The 17,019-nt window shown below is 42.0% G+C and overlaps 1 protein-coding gene across 1 annotated transcript in view; it reads left to right on the plus strand.

The window, feature by feature from the left end:
- The window catches only part of LOC125301421 (filamin-B), a 61,405-nt gene extending 44,452 nt beyond the window's left edge, over positions 1 to 16,953 (plus strand). Inside the window, exons 33-46 of the mRNA XM_048253796.1 lie at positions 434 to 562; positions 1,009 to 1,182; positions 1,367 to 1,525; positions 1,837 to 2,040; positions 3,713 to 3,865; positions 4,038 to 4,160; positions 8,307 to 8,573; positions 8,699 to 8,836; positions 9,197 to 9,312; positions 13,582 to 13,714; positions 14,088 to 14,264; positions 14,812 to 15,030; positions 15,120 to 15,323; positions 15,839 to 16,953. Coding sequence (XP_048109753.1) covers positions 434 to 562; positions 1,009 to 1,182; positions 1,367 to 1,525; positions 1,837 to 2,040; positions 3,713 to 3,865; positions 4,038 to 4,160; positions 8,307 to 8,573; positions 8,699 to 8,836; positions 9,197 to 9,312; positions 13,582 to 13,714; positions 14,088 to 14,264; positions 14,812 to 15,030; positions 15,120 to 15,323; positions 15,839 to 16,026 — 2,384 coding nt within the window. The 3' untranslated portion in view covers positions 16,027 to 16,953. The remainder of the gene's footprint in view (positions 1 to 433; positions 563 to 1,008; positions 1,183 to 1,366; positions 1,526 to 1,836; positions 2,041 to 3,712; positions 3,866 to 4,037; positions 4,161 to 8,306; positions 8,574 to 8,698; positions 8,837 to 9,196; positions 9,313 to 13,581; positions 13,715 to 14,087; positions 14,265 to 14,811; positions 15,031 to 15,119; positions 15,324 to 15,838) is intronic.
- The last annotated feature ends 66 nt before the right edge of the window (positions 16,954 to 17,019 follow it).

Genomic DNA, 17,019 nt, shown 5'->3' on the forward strand with positions numbered 1-17,019 from the left:
ATCCAGTGTAGTTTGTGATTTATTCCAGGTACTGTAGATAATGGCTCAAGCATTTTTCTTTTCACTTAAGGAAATCTGGGTGTGCAGGTAGTATAAAAATAAAATGGCTTTTCGTTGGATTGCCTGGACTTAATTCAGTTGGAGCACTGCTGTGTTTTTGTTCGCTCTAATGTGGTGTTCTAAAAACCTTCTCATTGGAGGGTGTCCTGTTCCTACATGTTACCTTGTTTCCCAAGTGGAGGTTAGATTAGTCATTGACCTCTGCCATCATGGTTCATGTGTGTGCACAGGATGTACCCATGAACAATGGAATGGCTTTGACTGAATTAGGTTTCTGAAAAGGCCCAGTCAAATCAGTAAGCTGTTTGGGATTAGTGAACATTTGTTTGTCTTGGCTCTTGATTGATATTTCTAACTGCTTTTTGCACCACAGAGTCTCCACTGCAATTCTATGTGAACCACGCCAGCGGTCCCAACGTGACTGCCTATGGACCGGGCCTGGTGTATGGTGTTGCCAACAAGACTGCCACCTTCACCATCTACACCGAGGATGCCTCTGAGGGTGAGCGGGCATATTGTTACTTCGTTTAGGTGCCATTTACAAATCGAATACTTTCAGAGCATGGTCATAGGTCATGTCTAACTGGAATGTGATCTGAATTTTATTATAACAAAGTGCTTTTTATTTTGTAAACCAGTTGCTTGTTCATCTCATTTGATGACATTAAACCTAAAGGAATGCTTTGACAAAACATTGGGTATTTGTTTAGCTGTGAAGTAACCCTGTCATTACTTTAAAGGTTGGATCATAACATTTAGAGTTTGTCCAACGTTCCAGCATTAATCACAGCTGAGTGATGGGAATGTCATCTGTGGCAGATTTAAAGTGTTGTTATTCACTTCTTCCACATCAGTCATATAATTTAGCATGATGTCATTGTCAGGCTCTGAGATTTAGCTGCCCTCAAAGGCCCTAATTTTTGTCACTTGGTGTCTGTAAAATCCCAGGTGGTTTGGATTTGGCTATTGAGGGTCCCTCCAAAGCTGAAATAAGCTGTGTAGACAACAAAGATGGCACCTGTACGGTCACATACCTTCCCACGCTGCCTGGTGACTACAACATTCTGGTGCGTTACAATGAGAAGCACATTCCTGGGAGCCCCTTCACAGCTCGTGTCACTGGTGAGGCAATAGGTCAAAATTGATTATTTTATTTGCTGTAAAGTCAGTGATTTGACTCACTCAATGCATTAGCACAACAGATATGTAATTGATGAATTCCTTGTTGAAAGTGCTCCAAAGGATCAGTTGCCCAATCTCCACACATAACCTACTGTTTGTGCTGCTCTGTGCTTTTCCTCTTAAGAGGACAACAAGAGGAGGTCTCAGGTTAAACTGGGCTCTGCAGCTGATTTCACCCTGGACATTAATGAGACAGATCTCAGCCTCCTGACTGCCAGTATTAAGGCCCCCTCAGGTCGAGATGAGCCCTGTCTACTCAAGAGACAGCCCAACAACCATATTGGTGAGCTGCACAGTACCTACCACTTACAGTGAAGTATCGACTATAGGAATGATGGCTTGCTGGCTTAGTGGGGTTTTCAGTCTTTATTTCATGTAGTTTACTGTAGTTAATGCTTCTCACTTGCAAATTCTTTGTTCAGCCTTGTTTTTATGAAAGGGTGTGGGTTGGTTGAAGGGTGTTATTTATATATCTTTTTCACAGATGTTCTGCCAATTCTTGTTGCCATACCAATATCTTAAATAGATGTGTAATTATATGCTGCTGTGGTTGAGATGAGCCAAAAAGTGAACAGTGTCTCCTCTTCTCTCTAGGCATCTCCTTCATTCCACGGGAGGTTGGAGAGCATCTGGTCAGCATCAAGAAAAATGGCCGACACGTGGCCAACAGCCCAATCACCATCATGGTGGTGCAGTCTGAAATTGGAGATGCCAGTAAAGTCAAGGTGTATGGTCAGGGCCTGGTAGAAGGACACACTTCTGAGATGTCAAACTTTATTGTCGACACTAGAGAAGCAGGTGAGGAATTCTTTGCTGTTTTGATCTACACTGAACGCTGACAGTTCCGTCTTGTGGTGGCGTGTGGCGTGTTTCTTTTTTATCTCCCTTTCCATTGTTGCTCAATGTTAAACCTGAAGATTGAGTTAAGGATGTCATACTGGGGATGCACAGTTTAATCATGCATGTTGCACCCTTCAGGCATTGGCTCTCAAGATTATAGATCCCCCATTCTCCTCTCCACCATATCGCCATTCTTCTGTCATGATGCAAACAGCTTGCGCTCAGACTTGTTTAGATGGATTTTATGACCCTAATGTTCCCATGTGCTCTCCACATGAAAGCCTCCCTGACCTTAGTGACTCCCACAGCTTTGAAGAGGGCAGTGCCAGATGCCAGGGCTAATTGAGAGCTTCTAATGGAAATAGTACAGCAGTGGGCACTCCCTTCTGACCACCCCTGGAACTCACCCTCACTTCCTGTATTCATGAGTCTTTTTCATGCCATGATGGCAGCCTCCCAGTTCCAGTGCTGTGACTACATTAAGGAATGCCAGAATGCCTGTTTTTACACTTTATTTTATGTTGATATTACCTTATCAACAGAATTTAGTAGGTCTGGAATCAATTAAGTTGGGAAGTGACTACGGAGCGAGCATAGAAATGGTTGTTAGTGGTACCAAAGAAAAAGCCAAAGAGTTTTAGTACTAAGAAGATGCTATCCGACTAAAAGTGGTTAGTACTAGAAACAGTGCAAATCTGATCATAAGCATTTACTAAGTGCATGTTGAATACTGTATGCTTATAGTGCTTTTGTTGAGAAATAATGTTTGTTTCACTGTTCAGCACTGCTTTTCAGCCCGCAGTAATGACAAGTAGGGCTGGGCGATAAAACGATAGCGATATGTATCGCAATAGACATGTAATCGATATCAATAAAAAATACGTTCGATAGAACATTATAATTGAAACACACACCTCCCGCTTTACGTTGTCCATAAATAAATAGTCTAAATGTATCTTGCATTGTAGCTATGTGCAACTCTACCAGAGTAGGCGATAGAAGTAGGCCTACCTCAACACAGACTCTCAATGAGTCCTTGCCCCGTGCTCTCTCTCCCTCTCAACAGGAGCATCCCTCCTCATGCACATGTAATCCAAACATTCACAATCGTGCAAGACGACTGGCTAAATTGCTATTAAATCCAGTTAGCATCGCTGCACGAATTTGTTCAAAACTGTTACATTCAAATTGACTGCTAAGTTCAGAAAGTATTAATTTGAAACTTAAACACACGTGGGGAAACTGAACAGTCTAACCAGTAGACTATGATAAACTAGCAAATTAAGCTACTTTGTTTACAATATTTCCAGGCTTCAACCAGTGCTGCTTTTCATTCAGACTTATGTGCACATTTATTTATTTGACTGTTTTTCATGATTGTGTTGCTATTTCTTTTCCCTGTTTGCTTTGATTGATAACTGAGGTGATTAAAATCAGAGGAAGGTTAAGTTTAAAATAAAAGTGTTTAAATGTAACTTTTTTTTCCCTTCTGGTCCTTATCTGAAATAGATTTTTTTTAAAAATCAATAATTATCGATATCGACAGATATGAAATACTTATATCGTGATACAGATTTCAGCCATATTGCCCAGCCCTAATGACAAGTCCTGGTTGTTTCCCTCTGCTCAGGTTACGGTGGCTTAGCTCTGACCATAGAAGGCCCCAGTAAGGTGGACATCCAGACAGAGGACATGGAGGATGGCACCTGTGGAGTGTCTTACTGTCCCATGGAGCCTGGGACATACATAGTGTCGATCCGCTTTGCTGAGGAGCATGTCCCAGGTACGCTCCACATTAGTAGCATTTACAACATTGCTTTAGTATATTCCCAGATGTTGGAGTGCACACACATTTGTTAACTTTTAATGGAGGGGAGCTGACTAATGTGCCAGTGGGTGTTGGATATTGGTTGACTTTGTGCTTCTGCGGTGTCTGTTTTGGGGTGTGCCCATAGGGAGTCCCTTCTCAGTGAAGGTAACAGGAGAGGGTCGCATCCGCGAAAGCATCACCCGCAGGCAGAAGGCTGCCTCTGTGGCCAGCGTGGGCAGTGTGTGCGACCTCAATCTGAAGATCCCTGGTAAGGAGGAAAAAGGACAGGCTGTTCAGTTACTACTCAGGGTGCATAAACACTGATCAAAATGTGTGTCTGCCATACCATAGGTTGTTTTGGATAAACATGTTCTGAGTTTTAATTTGAGGTTTTATATTTCAGATGCTATATAGTGAAGTCGTTAGGATCGTTTACTTTGTGAAATGAATTATTTGCTGGTAATCACACATATGAACATTTGTAGCTCTCTTCTGTGGGCGTCACTGTGAACTTGTTTATTTGATGGTCTCTTTGGATCATCTTTTCAACACAAAAACCTTTTAATTTCTCATGAGCTTCATAGTATTTACAGCAGGTTTAAATCTGGTTTAAACTGGTCTCACATTCTGACCCCGGTCATCCACAAACTCCTCTATGTGGTAAAAAAGACTCCAGTGTTTCAGGTGACATGACTTGCTGTAACCCTAACATTCCATCTGTTTGCACTCTGTGTCTGTAGTAGAGAGTAGATATCAAATGTAAGACATCGGTCACCTGGGGTGGCTCTGTGGGATATTGAGGCAGCGGGTGCTCGTTAAAGAGGTTCAACCCGGGTCTGAACCCACCCGCCACCAACCCTGCCGGCCTCGCTCAGCAGTGATTTACTACCCTGCACGAGAGAGAGAGAGAGAGAGAGAGAGAGAGAGAGACTGAGGAAAATGAGTGAGCATAAAGGATTCAAAAAAGAAGAACAAGAAAGAAACTCGGCTATGCATAGACAAAGTAGGTGAGCTGTAGAAATTGAGATGGAAGTGGGGCAGGGGAAAGAATGTAGCCATACTCTTTATACTTGCTTGAATTCATAGTGCTGATGGCACGACTTGACTGATTTTAGTGAAGCTAACTGAATGACTTCTGATGCATATTTTCTGGCGTGAGCTACCCCTCTTGGGGCCATGTTCTGGAAAACCCCGGCTAGAACATGAATGCCAACTCCATTACCGTTGCAGATGAGTTATCAGGATACCTGTCAGAAAATGAGAGGACAATAAAGCAGCTTCTTCTAGGCCATGTGCCAGACAGCTTAGCTGAATGAGGCCAGTCCTGATGGATGGCTCACACGATTGCCCCTCTCATTTCCTCAGTGGCACCATGCCAGATAATGCGCTGCAGGCACGGAGCACAGCCTACATTGTGTCAAGCTTGGCACGACAGTGCTACCAGTGTTGCTGGAACAGGTATGAGGGACCATATTGTTCAGATCTAGCAGACAAAAGGTATGACATCAGCTCCCCGACCAGAGGGGTAGATGTTCATGATGCGTGTCAGGGTAAGGATAAGAATTTGACACCTCCGCTGACGTGGTGTTCTGGGTGAAACAGGTTTTTTTTAGACAAAAGACTACTTGTGGAATAGCAGACTGGGTGACTAGAATTATACGCATGAGCTGAACTGAAAATCAGCATTAACAGGGAACGCAGCCAAATATCTGGCTGAGCTACAATTGTTTACGCTCTTGTGTCCTGCCAAGGTATGACTTTGAGAGCTCTTTGGTCTACTCCTTAAGCAAAAACACATGGTGAGGAAAAAACATGTTGAATGCTATGCAAACATATGCACATAATATATCTGAAAAAAGTCTACTCCCAATAAAAATGATAGAAGCGATTAGGAAATTTCTCTACAGAACAATAAAGATCTACACTGCTGTCTGTTTGTGCACCCTGCAGGTGTCTATATAATCCTTGTCAATGTCAAGTACACCCTAAACTACATGCCAAGTGCACTCCTCCTGGTCAACTTGGGATATGTTGTCATTAAATGTATTTTTTTACATGTGACACAGAGGTTACCAGACATGTTGGGTGATTGATTTATTTATTTATTTATTTATTTATTTTTTATTTATTTTTATTTTTTTTATTTTTTTTAAATCCACGTTCCATTTAAAGCCACTTATTTAGAACAATGTTATTCAAGACTTTTTTCAAGTCTTGATGCCTATGGTGGCTCATTGCTACAAGCTCTTTGATATAAGTGAAGTGGAGTAAGTTTTCTTCTTCTAGATTTCTGAATTATTTGATTTGATATCCCATCCCCACTTCCACTTCAAAGCCTACAAATGATGATCACAAATGTGCAGTTCCGTGCAGTTGACACTGGTCTACTGTCCAGTCTCATCCTTCTGGACCTCAGACCTCACTGCCTTTGACACAATTTCACGCCAACTACTGTGGGACCGATTAGCGAGCATTGGAATCTGTGGCCCAGCTCATGCATGGTTTGCAAACTATTTAGCAGACAGAACATATGTTGTCCAGATCCACCGATCAGAAAGCTCCATCCTCCACCACAGAGTCCCACAGAGTTCAGTACTGGGGCCACTTCTGTTTATGATCTACCTCCTTCCCCTCAGTAACATCTTCAGGCACTGTGGCCTCCACATCCTATGATGATGTCACACAGCTCTGTGTCTACCAAACCCACTACCACTCTCACTTCCATTACCCTCCTTGTTTCTCTCCATGGCATATAGACAGCAATTATCTGATTCAACAGTAAGTAAACTGAGCTGTTACTCATTGGCACTACATCTACGTTTGCAAAAAACCCCAATATGTCCTCAATCTCCATTGGCAAGATCATCATACCTGTCTCCAAACAGGGGAAAAGCCTTGGAGTTACTCTGGACAGTACCCTTTCATTTTCAAATCTGTTGGACTGCGTTTTTTCACCTCAGAAAAATCGATTCACCTCACGCAACGCTCCACTGAAGTGCTTGTCAACACCCTTGTAACGTCTCGCATCAACTACTACAATACAATCATGACAGACATCGCAAACAAACTCCTCCATCAACTCCAACTCATCCAAAACTCTGCAGCACACATTATCACCCGCTCAAAGTCCTCCCAACATGTTGCACCTCTCCTGATACAGATACACTGGCTCCCTGTCTTTCAACGGATCAACTTTAAAATCCTGTTGATGGCATTCAAAGCCCTCCATAACCTTTGCCCTCCATATATCACAGAACTGCTAACAGACCTATAAACTCTTCCATTCACTACGATCATCTACAGCTGGATTACTGACAATACCAAACATCAGGCTCAACACAATAGGACCTTATCCTATGGTGCACCCAAACTGTGGAACTCCCTCCCCTCACACATCCGTGCTCTCAACCGCTCTTAAAAAACACCTTTTATAAGCTAGCTTATGGACTTTAATGTGCCTTTACTTTTAATATTGTGTGCTGTGTAACTTAAAAAATGTATTATTATTATTATTATAAAATGAGATTTAAAGAGCGATTTAAAAATGATTAATTTCCATTAAATGTTTCTTCATACTCATAATGTCTAAATGCAGAATGCAGACCCTTTTCATTCTTTTCACCTCTTCTTTCAGTGTCTAGCACTCTGATATACACTTTACTGTCATACATTGCTCACGTCTTTATAACTTGGCTAAAGTTCTCCATAGCTCATTGCTATTCATTTGTCTTCTAAAGGACATGTCTTCCCCAGACTCAACTCCACTTTTCTCTGAATATCTTATACTGTATCTGTTTGTTTGTTTGTTTGTTTGTTTGTCTGTCTGTTTCCACTGTTCTGTTTTGTCGTCTCCTTGTGTTATTCTCATTTCTCTTCCTCTTGTCCTTTCCTTTTTCCTCTCTAAATATGCTCGTAGTGACATGGTTTCTTCTGGCCTTGGCCCGTGAGCTGCTATCGCGGGGCATATGCCGTTCTCACTGCTCGCTACGTATTGGGGGCTTGGGGACAGTCTTGTCTGGGCCCTCAAGGGCTTGGAGCTTCTCCGAGGGCAGAAGTGAGTGCTGGTGGAAGACTGCTGCACCCCTGTCCCAAGCCTCGGGGCTGCAGGGTGCGTGTTAAAGCCCTGCAAATGGGAACAACGAGGTTGGCAGAACATGCTTGATCTTGCCTCCAGCATGTGCATGCATGTTTATGTGCCTGTGCACGTGTGTGTGTGCATATGCGTCTCAACATGATGGCTGCTATTATCCACTACCCTGGTTGCTCATTTGCTTACCTTAACCTTTCCAGAGGCTTCCCTATGAGCTGGCTTCTCTCATAGTCCTGTTCGCACAAGTGTGCAGCTGTGTCATCACCTCTTTCCATTTCCCACTTTTTCTCACTTTCATCTTGTAATCTCACCCTGTGTCTGCAGAGATAGACATCCGAGAGGTATCCGCTCAGGTCACTAGCCCCTCAGGCACCACAGAGGATGCAGAGATGGTCGCCATGGGCAACCACACCTACTGTATACGCTTTGTCCCACGGGAGATGGGCGTACACATGGTCAGTGTCAAGTACCGCGGCCAGCACGTCCCTGGAAGCCCCTTCCAGTTCACTGTGGGACCACTGGGAGAGGGTGGGCCCCATAAAGTCCGTGCTGGAGGCCCAGGGCTGGAGAAGGCTGAGGCAGGCGTCCCAGGTACAGAACTCTCCCTCATATGTGCTCAGACACACAACACACACTTAAAAAAAAAAAAATGGTAATACTAGTGTTGTGTGTGTGTGTGTGTGTGTGTGTGTGTGTGTGTGTGTGTCTGTGTGTAGCTGAGTTTAACATTTGGACACGGGAAGCTGGTGCAGGGGGCCTCTCGGTCGCTGTGGAGGGTCCAAGCCGAGCTGAAATCACCTTTGAGGACCGGAAGGATGGCTCCTGTGGGGTGTCGTACGTTGCACAGGAGCCTGGTATGAACTCGGCCTGCGATGTGGTTTGTCATATCCTGCGATGTTGCAATGTTTGCATTTATTAGACCATGTAGCTATGCCTCCAAAAAAACTAGTCAGACCGTGTTCTTCATAACACATTCCAGGTCAAGTTAAGCTGCCACAGATGTTGGATTATAGCAGTTTCCAGATGTATCAAATATGTTGCGTACTTATCATGGTGGTGTTTGGTAGTTTAGACTGTGGGCAGCTCCATGGCATTTTGTTATGTTTAGCTTTACACTTTAGTTTTAGCTTTTCATAGTCAAGTCATAGAATGTGGCTTATCATTTATCTCCCTCTGTTGCTGCATCTGTAAGTCTTTCTCTGCTGTTTTTCCAGGTGATTATGAGGTGTCGGTGAAGTTCAATGATGAGCACATCCCTGACAGCCCATACCTGGTGCAAGTGTGTGCACCTACAGATGATGCACGCCGACTCACTGTTACCAGTCTTCAGGTGAGACATGAGGAAACATCTCCACACCTGATCATGTGTCTGTAACTACCAAAGTACAGTGTCCAACACCAGCAGAACACTACTCAAAACCTGAACAAAGAACAAAACCTGATATATTGTGGTCAGCTATAGGAAACAAGTTGTGGGAGGTGAATTTTGAACGTATGTCATCCACTTAGTACTGCAATTCAGGTTATAGATAGATTCAGTGATAATTTTGGTCACTGAGACTCTAGGCCAAGGATGCAGTGGCTCTATTCCTAACAGGGACATTTGGTAATACCAAAATTCACATAGCATTATGCTTAATTTAATAGAATTATGCTTTTAATTTCATCACCCCCATTGTGGAAGTATGCCAAAACAAAATGGTATGCCTCGCTCATTCACCAAACAGATGTCATAGAAACTCTCAATAGATTCCCTAAATAGATCATTTTTCAATTTCATGCTTTGGCACAGAGAATTGCTTTGTGTACTGTCATTAGTTGGCTGACCGAGTTTTTTCGTGCCTGAGCGGCCCTCCCATCTGCCTGTGTGCAGATGGCTGCTCATGTTAACTTGAGTGTTGGCAGGCAGTGCCTGAGGACTGCCTTCCACTAGTTTAGCCCCGGAGCAGAGACTGAGGAGGTGCCAGCATGGTGTGGCCAACTGCTGGCAGGGGCACATACACTCAGGGCTTCCCTGCAACCCCTTGCTCATTGCTGGCATACTTTAACATAACAAACGTACTGTAGTCTCAGGAGATGGGTCAGAGGTGCTTTAAAACTGCCCTGCTGGTGTTACGGACTTACTTTGAGTAGCTTTCAGATGTCAGGCAAATGGTGTGGGGCTGGATGTTTCTCTTGTGTTTCATTTAAAGGCTCTTAACAGGAAACACACCATTTCAACTCAACAGGAGACCAGCTAAAGCAGAGAGGCAAACACATTACGCCTCCTAGATATCTTAGTCTGTGTTCTCCTTTGTCACATGTCTAACCTGTCCAGTAGCTCCTATTTATTTCCAAGATAAGCAGTCAATGTGTGATCTCGCCTCTTAGCTTTAGCTGGTCCAGATTGAGCACAGGTAAAGGGAAAAAAGGAAGATAGATAGTTAGTTAGTTAGTTAGTTAGTTAGTTTATTGATCCCCAGGGGAAATTCAAGTATAACCTTGTACATTCACTTACCGGGAATACTTAAAGTAAATTTTATCAAGTAAAGTATATGATCAGATCATATAAGTAACTAGAAATGCAATTCCAAAGAATTACACGAGGGGATGCATTCCACTGGCTAGGGTGTTGGTGGGGCTATTGCTGCTAGCTGGTAGTGCTACCTGCAAAGGTGCTTTTTATACGAACCCTCTGACCAAATTTGAAGCTTGTGTGACAAGGTTTTCTTGATGTCACACTCAAGGTGTTTTTGACCTTGCCTCCAACATCAATTCACTTCATCTTTGAGTCCATACAAACACTCATACCAAATTTAAAGCATATGTCAATACGTTGTTGAGATATTGCACTCAAAGTATTCATGGACTTGACCTTTGACCTCCAACATCAACTCACTTCATCTTTTAAGTCCATACAAATACTCGTACCAAATGTGAAGCATGTGTGTTAAGCCGTTCTGGATATATTGAGGTTTCTCACTTTAAGTCAAATGTAAAATTCCCTGACTTTCCCTGACAAAACCTGAATTTCCATGACTTACTATATAACGGATAGTACAATATGCCAATCAATGATTTCAGAGCAGCCTTGTAGTGTTGAAGAATCTTTGAGCACTGAATAAATGAAGTTGGGCTACTCAAGCAAGCAGTAAGCTTATAATCAGGTATACACCAATTCTGTGTGGAAATATATTTGTATTAATGTATTTTGGCAAGTAAATGTTTAACTGCTTCCATGACTTTCCATGTCTGGAATAGGCTTTCCAAAATTCCATGATATTCCAGAAATTCCATGACCCGTGGGAACCCTGGATATAATGCTCAAAGCATGAGAGCTGGCTAGGACTTTTATTTTGACACACTTCAACAGGATGTGTCGTTCAGGGAGAGCCAGATTGTATGCTTAGAAGCGTTCAAGTCTATGAGGAGATGTAGGGTCTGGGATTGGGAACTTACCATAGGCACTGCTCAATCCGAAGGGCAGGATAAAAGGTTATCTTTCAAATTTCCTCTACACGCAATAAGATAGCGCTACAACTTATGAGTCCCATTCATTTTCCCACCAGTGGAGCTAGTTGGCTAGTTGATCAAACTTTTGCCATTTTAAAAAAAGCTTAACTCGAGTCGCGATTCAAAGACTGCTGTTCGCCAGCAGCAGCATCCATCTTCATTATTTTCAAGTAGCAGGAAATTCACATTGAAATTCATCGTCTCCGACTCTATACACGATGTGATTGGCCTGATAGAAGTTTAATTTTTCCAGCTCTCAAGCAGCTAGCAAGAGAGTTGCTAGACTACCCTGGCTGCAAATTACATTTGCTGCCACTAGGGTGCGTCTAGATTTCTAGGCTACTTTTTAATTGCAAATATCTCTCAAATTCTAAACTTCATGAAAAAATGAAAAACGGATAGGCCGGTAAAGCCTTGGAAGATCTACGGAACGGTGCCTCAACCAAGTTTGTACGTTAAGCGGTTTGAGCTGAATTAAGCACACAAAAAGGAAAAAAGAATAATTATAACTAGAAATGCAATTCCAAGGAATTACCAGTGCATGAAAATGGAAAAAAAAAATACGGTGTAAAGTATAGATGTACAGAGTAAAAACAGATAATGTGCGGGCAGTGGTAGTGTAGTGGTTAAGGAGCTGGGCTAGCGTGCAGTAGCCTGAAAGTTGTCGGTTCAATTCCTGGCTTCCACCGTTGTGCCCTTGAGCAAGGCACTTAACCCCAAGTTGCTCCGGGGACAATGTGATCCCTTGTAATAAAGCGGACATATGTAAGTCACTTTGGTCAACAAGTGTCTGCTAAATGTAATGTAATGTAATGTAATGTAATAATGCAGAGATGGTTACAGTGGTGTTGCTAGGGAACATATGATTGTTGCTATGCCAAATAAAGCAGTTGTTATGCTGGTTGCTAGGGTAATCTTGTTGGTTGCTAGGTTGACATAGTGGTGGTTGCTAGGTTGCTGCTAGGGTAATTAAGATGGTTGCTAGGGTGTTGCTAGGGTACATATGGAAGTTGCCATGCCAAGTAAAGTGATTGCTATGCTGGTTGCTAGGGTAATCATGTTGGTTCCTATGGTGGTTGCTAGGTTGACATGGTTTAATAAATGTTTATAGACAAATAGTTGAATGGATCTGTATACTGTAGGTAGATAGTTTAATGGATTTTGATAGACAGATGGCTTAATGGATAATGAAATGGTTTGAAATGGATGGATGAAAGACAGTTGGATGGAAAGTGCCTTGAATAGAGTACCGAAGTGTGACATTCCGTTTCCATTACCGCAGTGTCACCACTATGGTGAGTACTGTGGTTAGATTGATTTGTTTAGATCCAGTGAAATTGCTGCCTTGACAACGCGATGTCATGGCTTCGGTGCACTATTCTTGTTGAATATAGAGAGACTAGGACAAATGGAGCCTAGCAGATGGCTGTTGCAACGGGTGCAAATCAGTGTTAACGGCCCTTTATGATGTCATAATGCCCAATAGAAAGTCTATGGGAAAAAATAAGCTAGTTTTTTGTTAATATCTCAAAAAGGATAAAGTTTACAAAAATGAAAAATACATAGCAGATGTCCTTTAGAAGACCTACATTACAAAGTTTGAATAAAATGTCTAAGTTAAACGGTTTAATAGCGCACAGAAAAAGTGGTCAGCGGAATAATAATAAGAGATAGGAAGCCTAGGAAGAACAGTACACTGCATTTTAATGCACTGTAATAATAAGAAGAACCCACCGGATTTCAGTAGAGGGGATGCATCCCCTCTAAAGACTTTTCCAATCAGTATAAGTATATTTAAGTGTAAGTACCAAGTAAAGGGTAGATATACTTAAACTTTTATGCATACTTATTTCAGTATAAGCCAAGTATAAATCGAGTGCATCTCTGATCAGTACACAAAAAATAAACTATAAAAATAGGCTACTTAGTTCAAAATAAGTAGATCAACAATACACTTCCATAAATTTCCTTTTGCTAAGGGTTGTCTTTGATTGCCTGTTGAAAGGTTTCTAGCACTTCTGCACAAAAGATCACTTGTAAAAGGTGTGGTATTTATAGGAAATGGGGGAGGGATGTGTTAAATAATCTGTTGTTGGCTGCTCATCAGGAGTCAGGTTTAAAAGCCAACCAGCCAGCCTCCTTTGCAGTGCGCCTGAATGGCGCTCAGGGTACCATCGACGCTAAAGTGCACAGCCCATCCGGAGCCTTGGAGGAGTGTGTAGTGTCCGAGCTAGAGCAAGGTAATGCCCCTTTACAGCAAAAGGTTTGCAGAAAGACAATGTCATGGTTGTCATCATGGTATTGATGCAGCATGTCCCTGTTTTCATTGAGAAAATGGTTTTGCTGCATACCTTTAGTCATTCACTGATAATCATAGTCTCCCCAATGCAGTTTTAAAGGTGAGGTCTGTGATTCTAATCCAATACACGTTCTGCCAGATTGAGCATATTGGTCCTCAGGATCCTCTTCCTGAGACTGTTGAGTTGAAATATTAACAACCTCTTGCCAGAACCAGAATCACAGACGCTACCTTTAAATCTAAAATCCATGCTTTCCATTGGAATACAGTGTTTAGAATAACACAGTAATAAGACCACATTGACCTCTTTTTAGACAAATATGCTATTCGATTCATCCCTCGTGAGAATGGCATCCACACGATCAACGTCAAGTTCAATGGCAGCCACATCCCTGGCAGTCCATTCCAGGTGCGGGTGGGTGAGCCAGGACAGAGTGGAGATGCCGGCCTAGTTAGTGCATACGGAGCTGGTCTGGAAAGAGGCACAACAGGTAAGTTCACTGAAGGCATGTTACTGGTCAGAACAATGAAGTTACACACAGTGTTGACACCTATTGTTCTGCCCATCATCAAAATGAGTTTGAAGCCATTATTTCAAAATAAAAGAACTACATTGTATTGGCTAAATGGCGATTGGCGACAAACTTGCAAGACAAGAGTTACAAAAGGTGATGTCAGGTTGGGAAAGTAGTACACTTTTTGCATTAGGTACCACTGTGACAATGTATTAATACTTTTATGTATTAATAATGTACAAGTAATTCACCAATTTAATTAATCGTAAAATTGATTAGCAGAGGGGCATACGTTTTTAATCAATACGTCAATATATATATTGGGGGTTTGTGTTGTTTCTGCCACTGTGGGGGATTCCCAATGTTAACTCTAACTAAGCAACATATCTGTACAAAAACAAGGCTTTGCAAACCTGTCCAACTGTTTACCTAACCAGGCTGAATCAATTCACTTGTGTTTTGTAAGTCATCACGTCAATGGAGTACCTTAAGTTATTGTATACCTGTTCTTATCTGACATCAGGTAACCAGGCAGAGTTCACCATCAACAGCATTAAAGCAGGGCCAGGCTCTCTTGCTGTGACCATAGAAGGTCCATCCAAGGTGAAGATGGAGTGCCAGGAGTGTCCAGAGGGTTACAAGGTGCAGTACACACCTATGGCCCCCGGCAACTATCTAATCAGCATCAAGTATGGAGGACCCAATCACATCGCTGGCAGCCCCTTCAAGGCCAAAGTCACAGGTATTTTTTTAACTTGTGGGTGATGTGATGCATTCTTCAGCTTGTCTACAGGCATCCTGACCTTGTTGGTTTTGACCCCCTGTCCCTAGGCCCTCGTCTGGTGAATGTAACTAATGCCAGTGAAACATCCACACTTATGGTGGACCCGGTCACTAAGCATAGTGCTGCTGCTGTCCATAGTGCCCTGCCCCGGGCTGCCTCAGATGCTACCAAGGTGGTGAGCCGAGGTCCAGGCCTGAGTAAGGCCTTTATTGGCCAGAAGAGCAGTTTTTCTGTGGACTGTAGCCAAGCAGGTGAGAAGTATTTAAATGTACTTTTTTTGTTGCTGTACTATGTACCATTATTTAATGAGGAACATGTTAAGGGAATAAATACAGCTCATTACTCATTATGATCACAATTCTTTTTTTGGTCACAATTCTTCTACATGCTTTTCAGCCTGAGTGTTTTCTGCCCTTGACTTAAGTCTTTGATGTGTGCTTTTAGTGTGTAGCACACCAAAATCTGGCCATTGCTTATGGAAGCACCAAAGCCCTTGACTTTTCACGCTTCAAATACGCATCAAGTTATGTTAAGTGCCACAAGCTACAAGGCAAAATGCCAGTTTGCGTTTTTTGTTTCATGTTAATCACTTTGCACTTTCTTGACAGCCAAAATTGACAAAGGATGTGACTCACATGTGTCTCATGATCACACCTTCATTCTGAAATCTGAATCTAAATGGCTTTGTGTTTTATGGTGTTCCTGGCATACAATGTAGAAAATATTCTTAATTGTCTCTGTCGCCCTGTGTCTGTGTCCATAACAGGTAAAAATATGCTCTTGGTTGGTGTACATGGGCCTAACACTCCATGTGAAGAGGTGATGGTGAAGCACATGGGGAATCTGCAGTACAACGTCAGTTATGTGCTAAAGGAACGCGGCAGCTACGTGCTGGCTGTGAAGTGGGGTGAAGAGCACATCCCTGGCTCGCCCTTCCATGTCACTGTCCCATGAGTCTTGCCACTCAGAAACTGAGAGACAAGCAGAAAGATAGCCAAACCCATTTAGTGAAGCCCAGTGCTGTAGAATATATCAGACAAATTTGCACTCAAATATATTCTACATGTAAAATGGATACAGGTGACATTTTACATTATTTTAAAAAGCAAACCATTTCCCACACCTCAATTAATATTGAGTTCTGGTTTCACCCCGTCATTCATGAACAGGCCTTAATATATTTATAAGTAAATAAGTAGTATTTAACAACCATGTGGGCCATTACTATTGATGTCATCTTAATTTTGTCCTTGTTTATGTTCTCTTAAAATTGCATCAGCATGTAGACAACATGTACACTCATGCGTATCAAAGCATATCCATAAAATGCTAATTATTTTTTTCCACCACCAAATATGTGATGCAATATTTCATTTTTCACAACACTTTACAGTGTGGTGTTTACATGTGTGTTTTTTGTGCATACATGATCCTCTGGCACCTCCTTGTGCTGCATTGCCAGTTCTATTTCACATAGACACTACCTAGACTACTTCAGATCTTGAATTCTGGACTGATGTCAAGATCTGACAAACAAGGTCTATGCAGCCATTGAGGTATTTTTAGCCAACACACTCCGTATCACCAAAACAACCATCTTTATTATTTCTCTGTCTTTGGTGGGCCATAATGGACTCTTGCTATCAACTCAATTCAGAATACTATTCAGAACTAGAGTTTGGAATAAAACTATGTTGTCTTATGTTGCTTAAATATAATAGTTTTGATACGCGAATGTTAAAAGAATATTTTTGAGGATTGTTTTAATGTGAGAGAAAGATCTTTTCACTGTTTGTAGTATCTCCCTGTGCCTTAATGTGGCTCAATAAATTATGTACTGTACATTTGTGATTTATTAAATAAAACAAAAACTGGAATAAATGCCTGTGTGTTGTCATAGATTCATTCATGAGTGAAATGGAATATTGTTTATTATTTTTAAATGCT

Source organism: Alosa alosa, chromosome 10, assembly GCF_017589495.1.
Source record: "Alosa alosa isolate M-15738 ecotype Scorff River chromosome 10, AALO_Geno_1.1, whole genome shotgun sequence".
NCBI classification, from domain to species: domain Eukaryota; kingdom Metazoa; phylum Chordata; class Actinopteri; order Clupeiformes; family Clupeidae; genus Alosa; species Alosa alosa.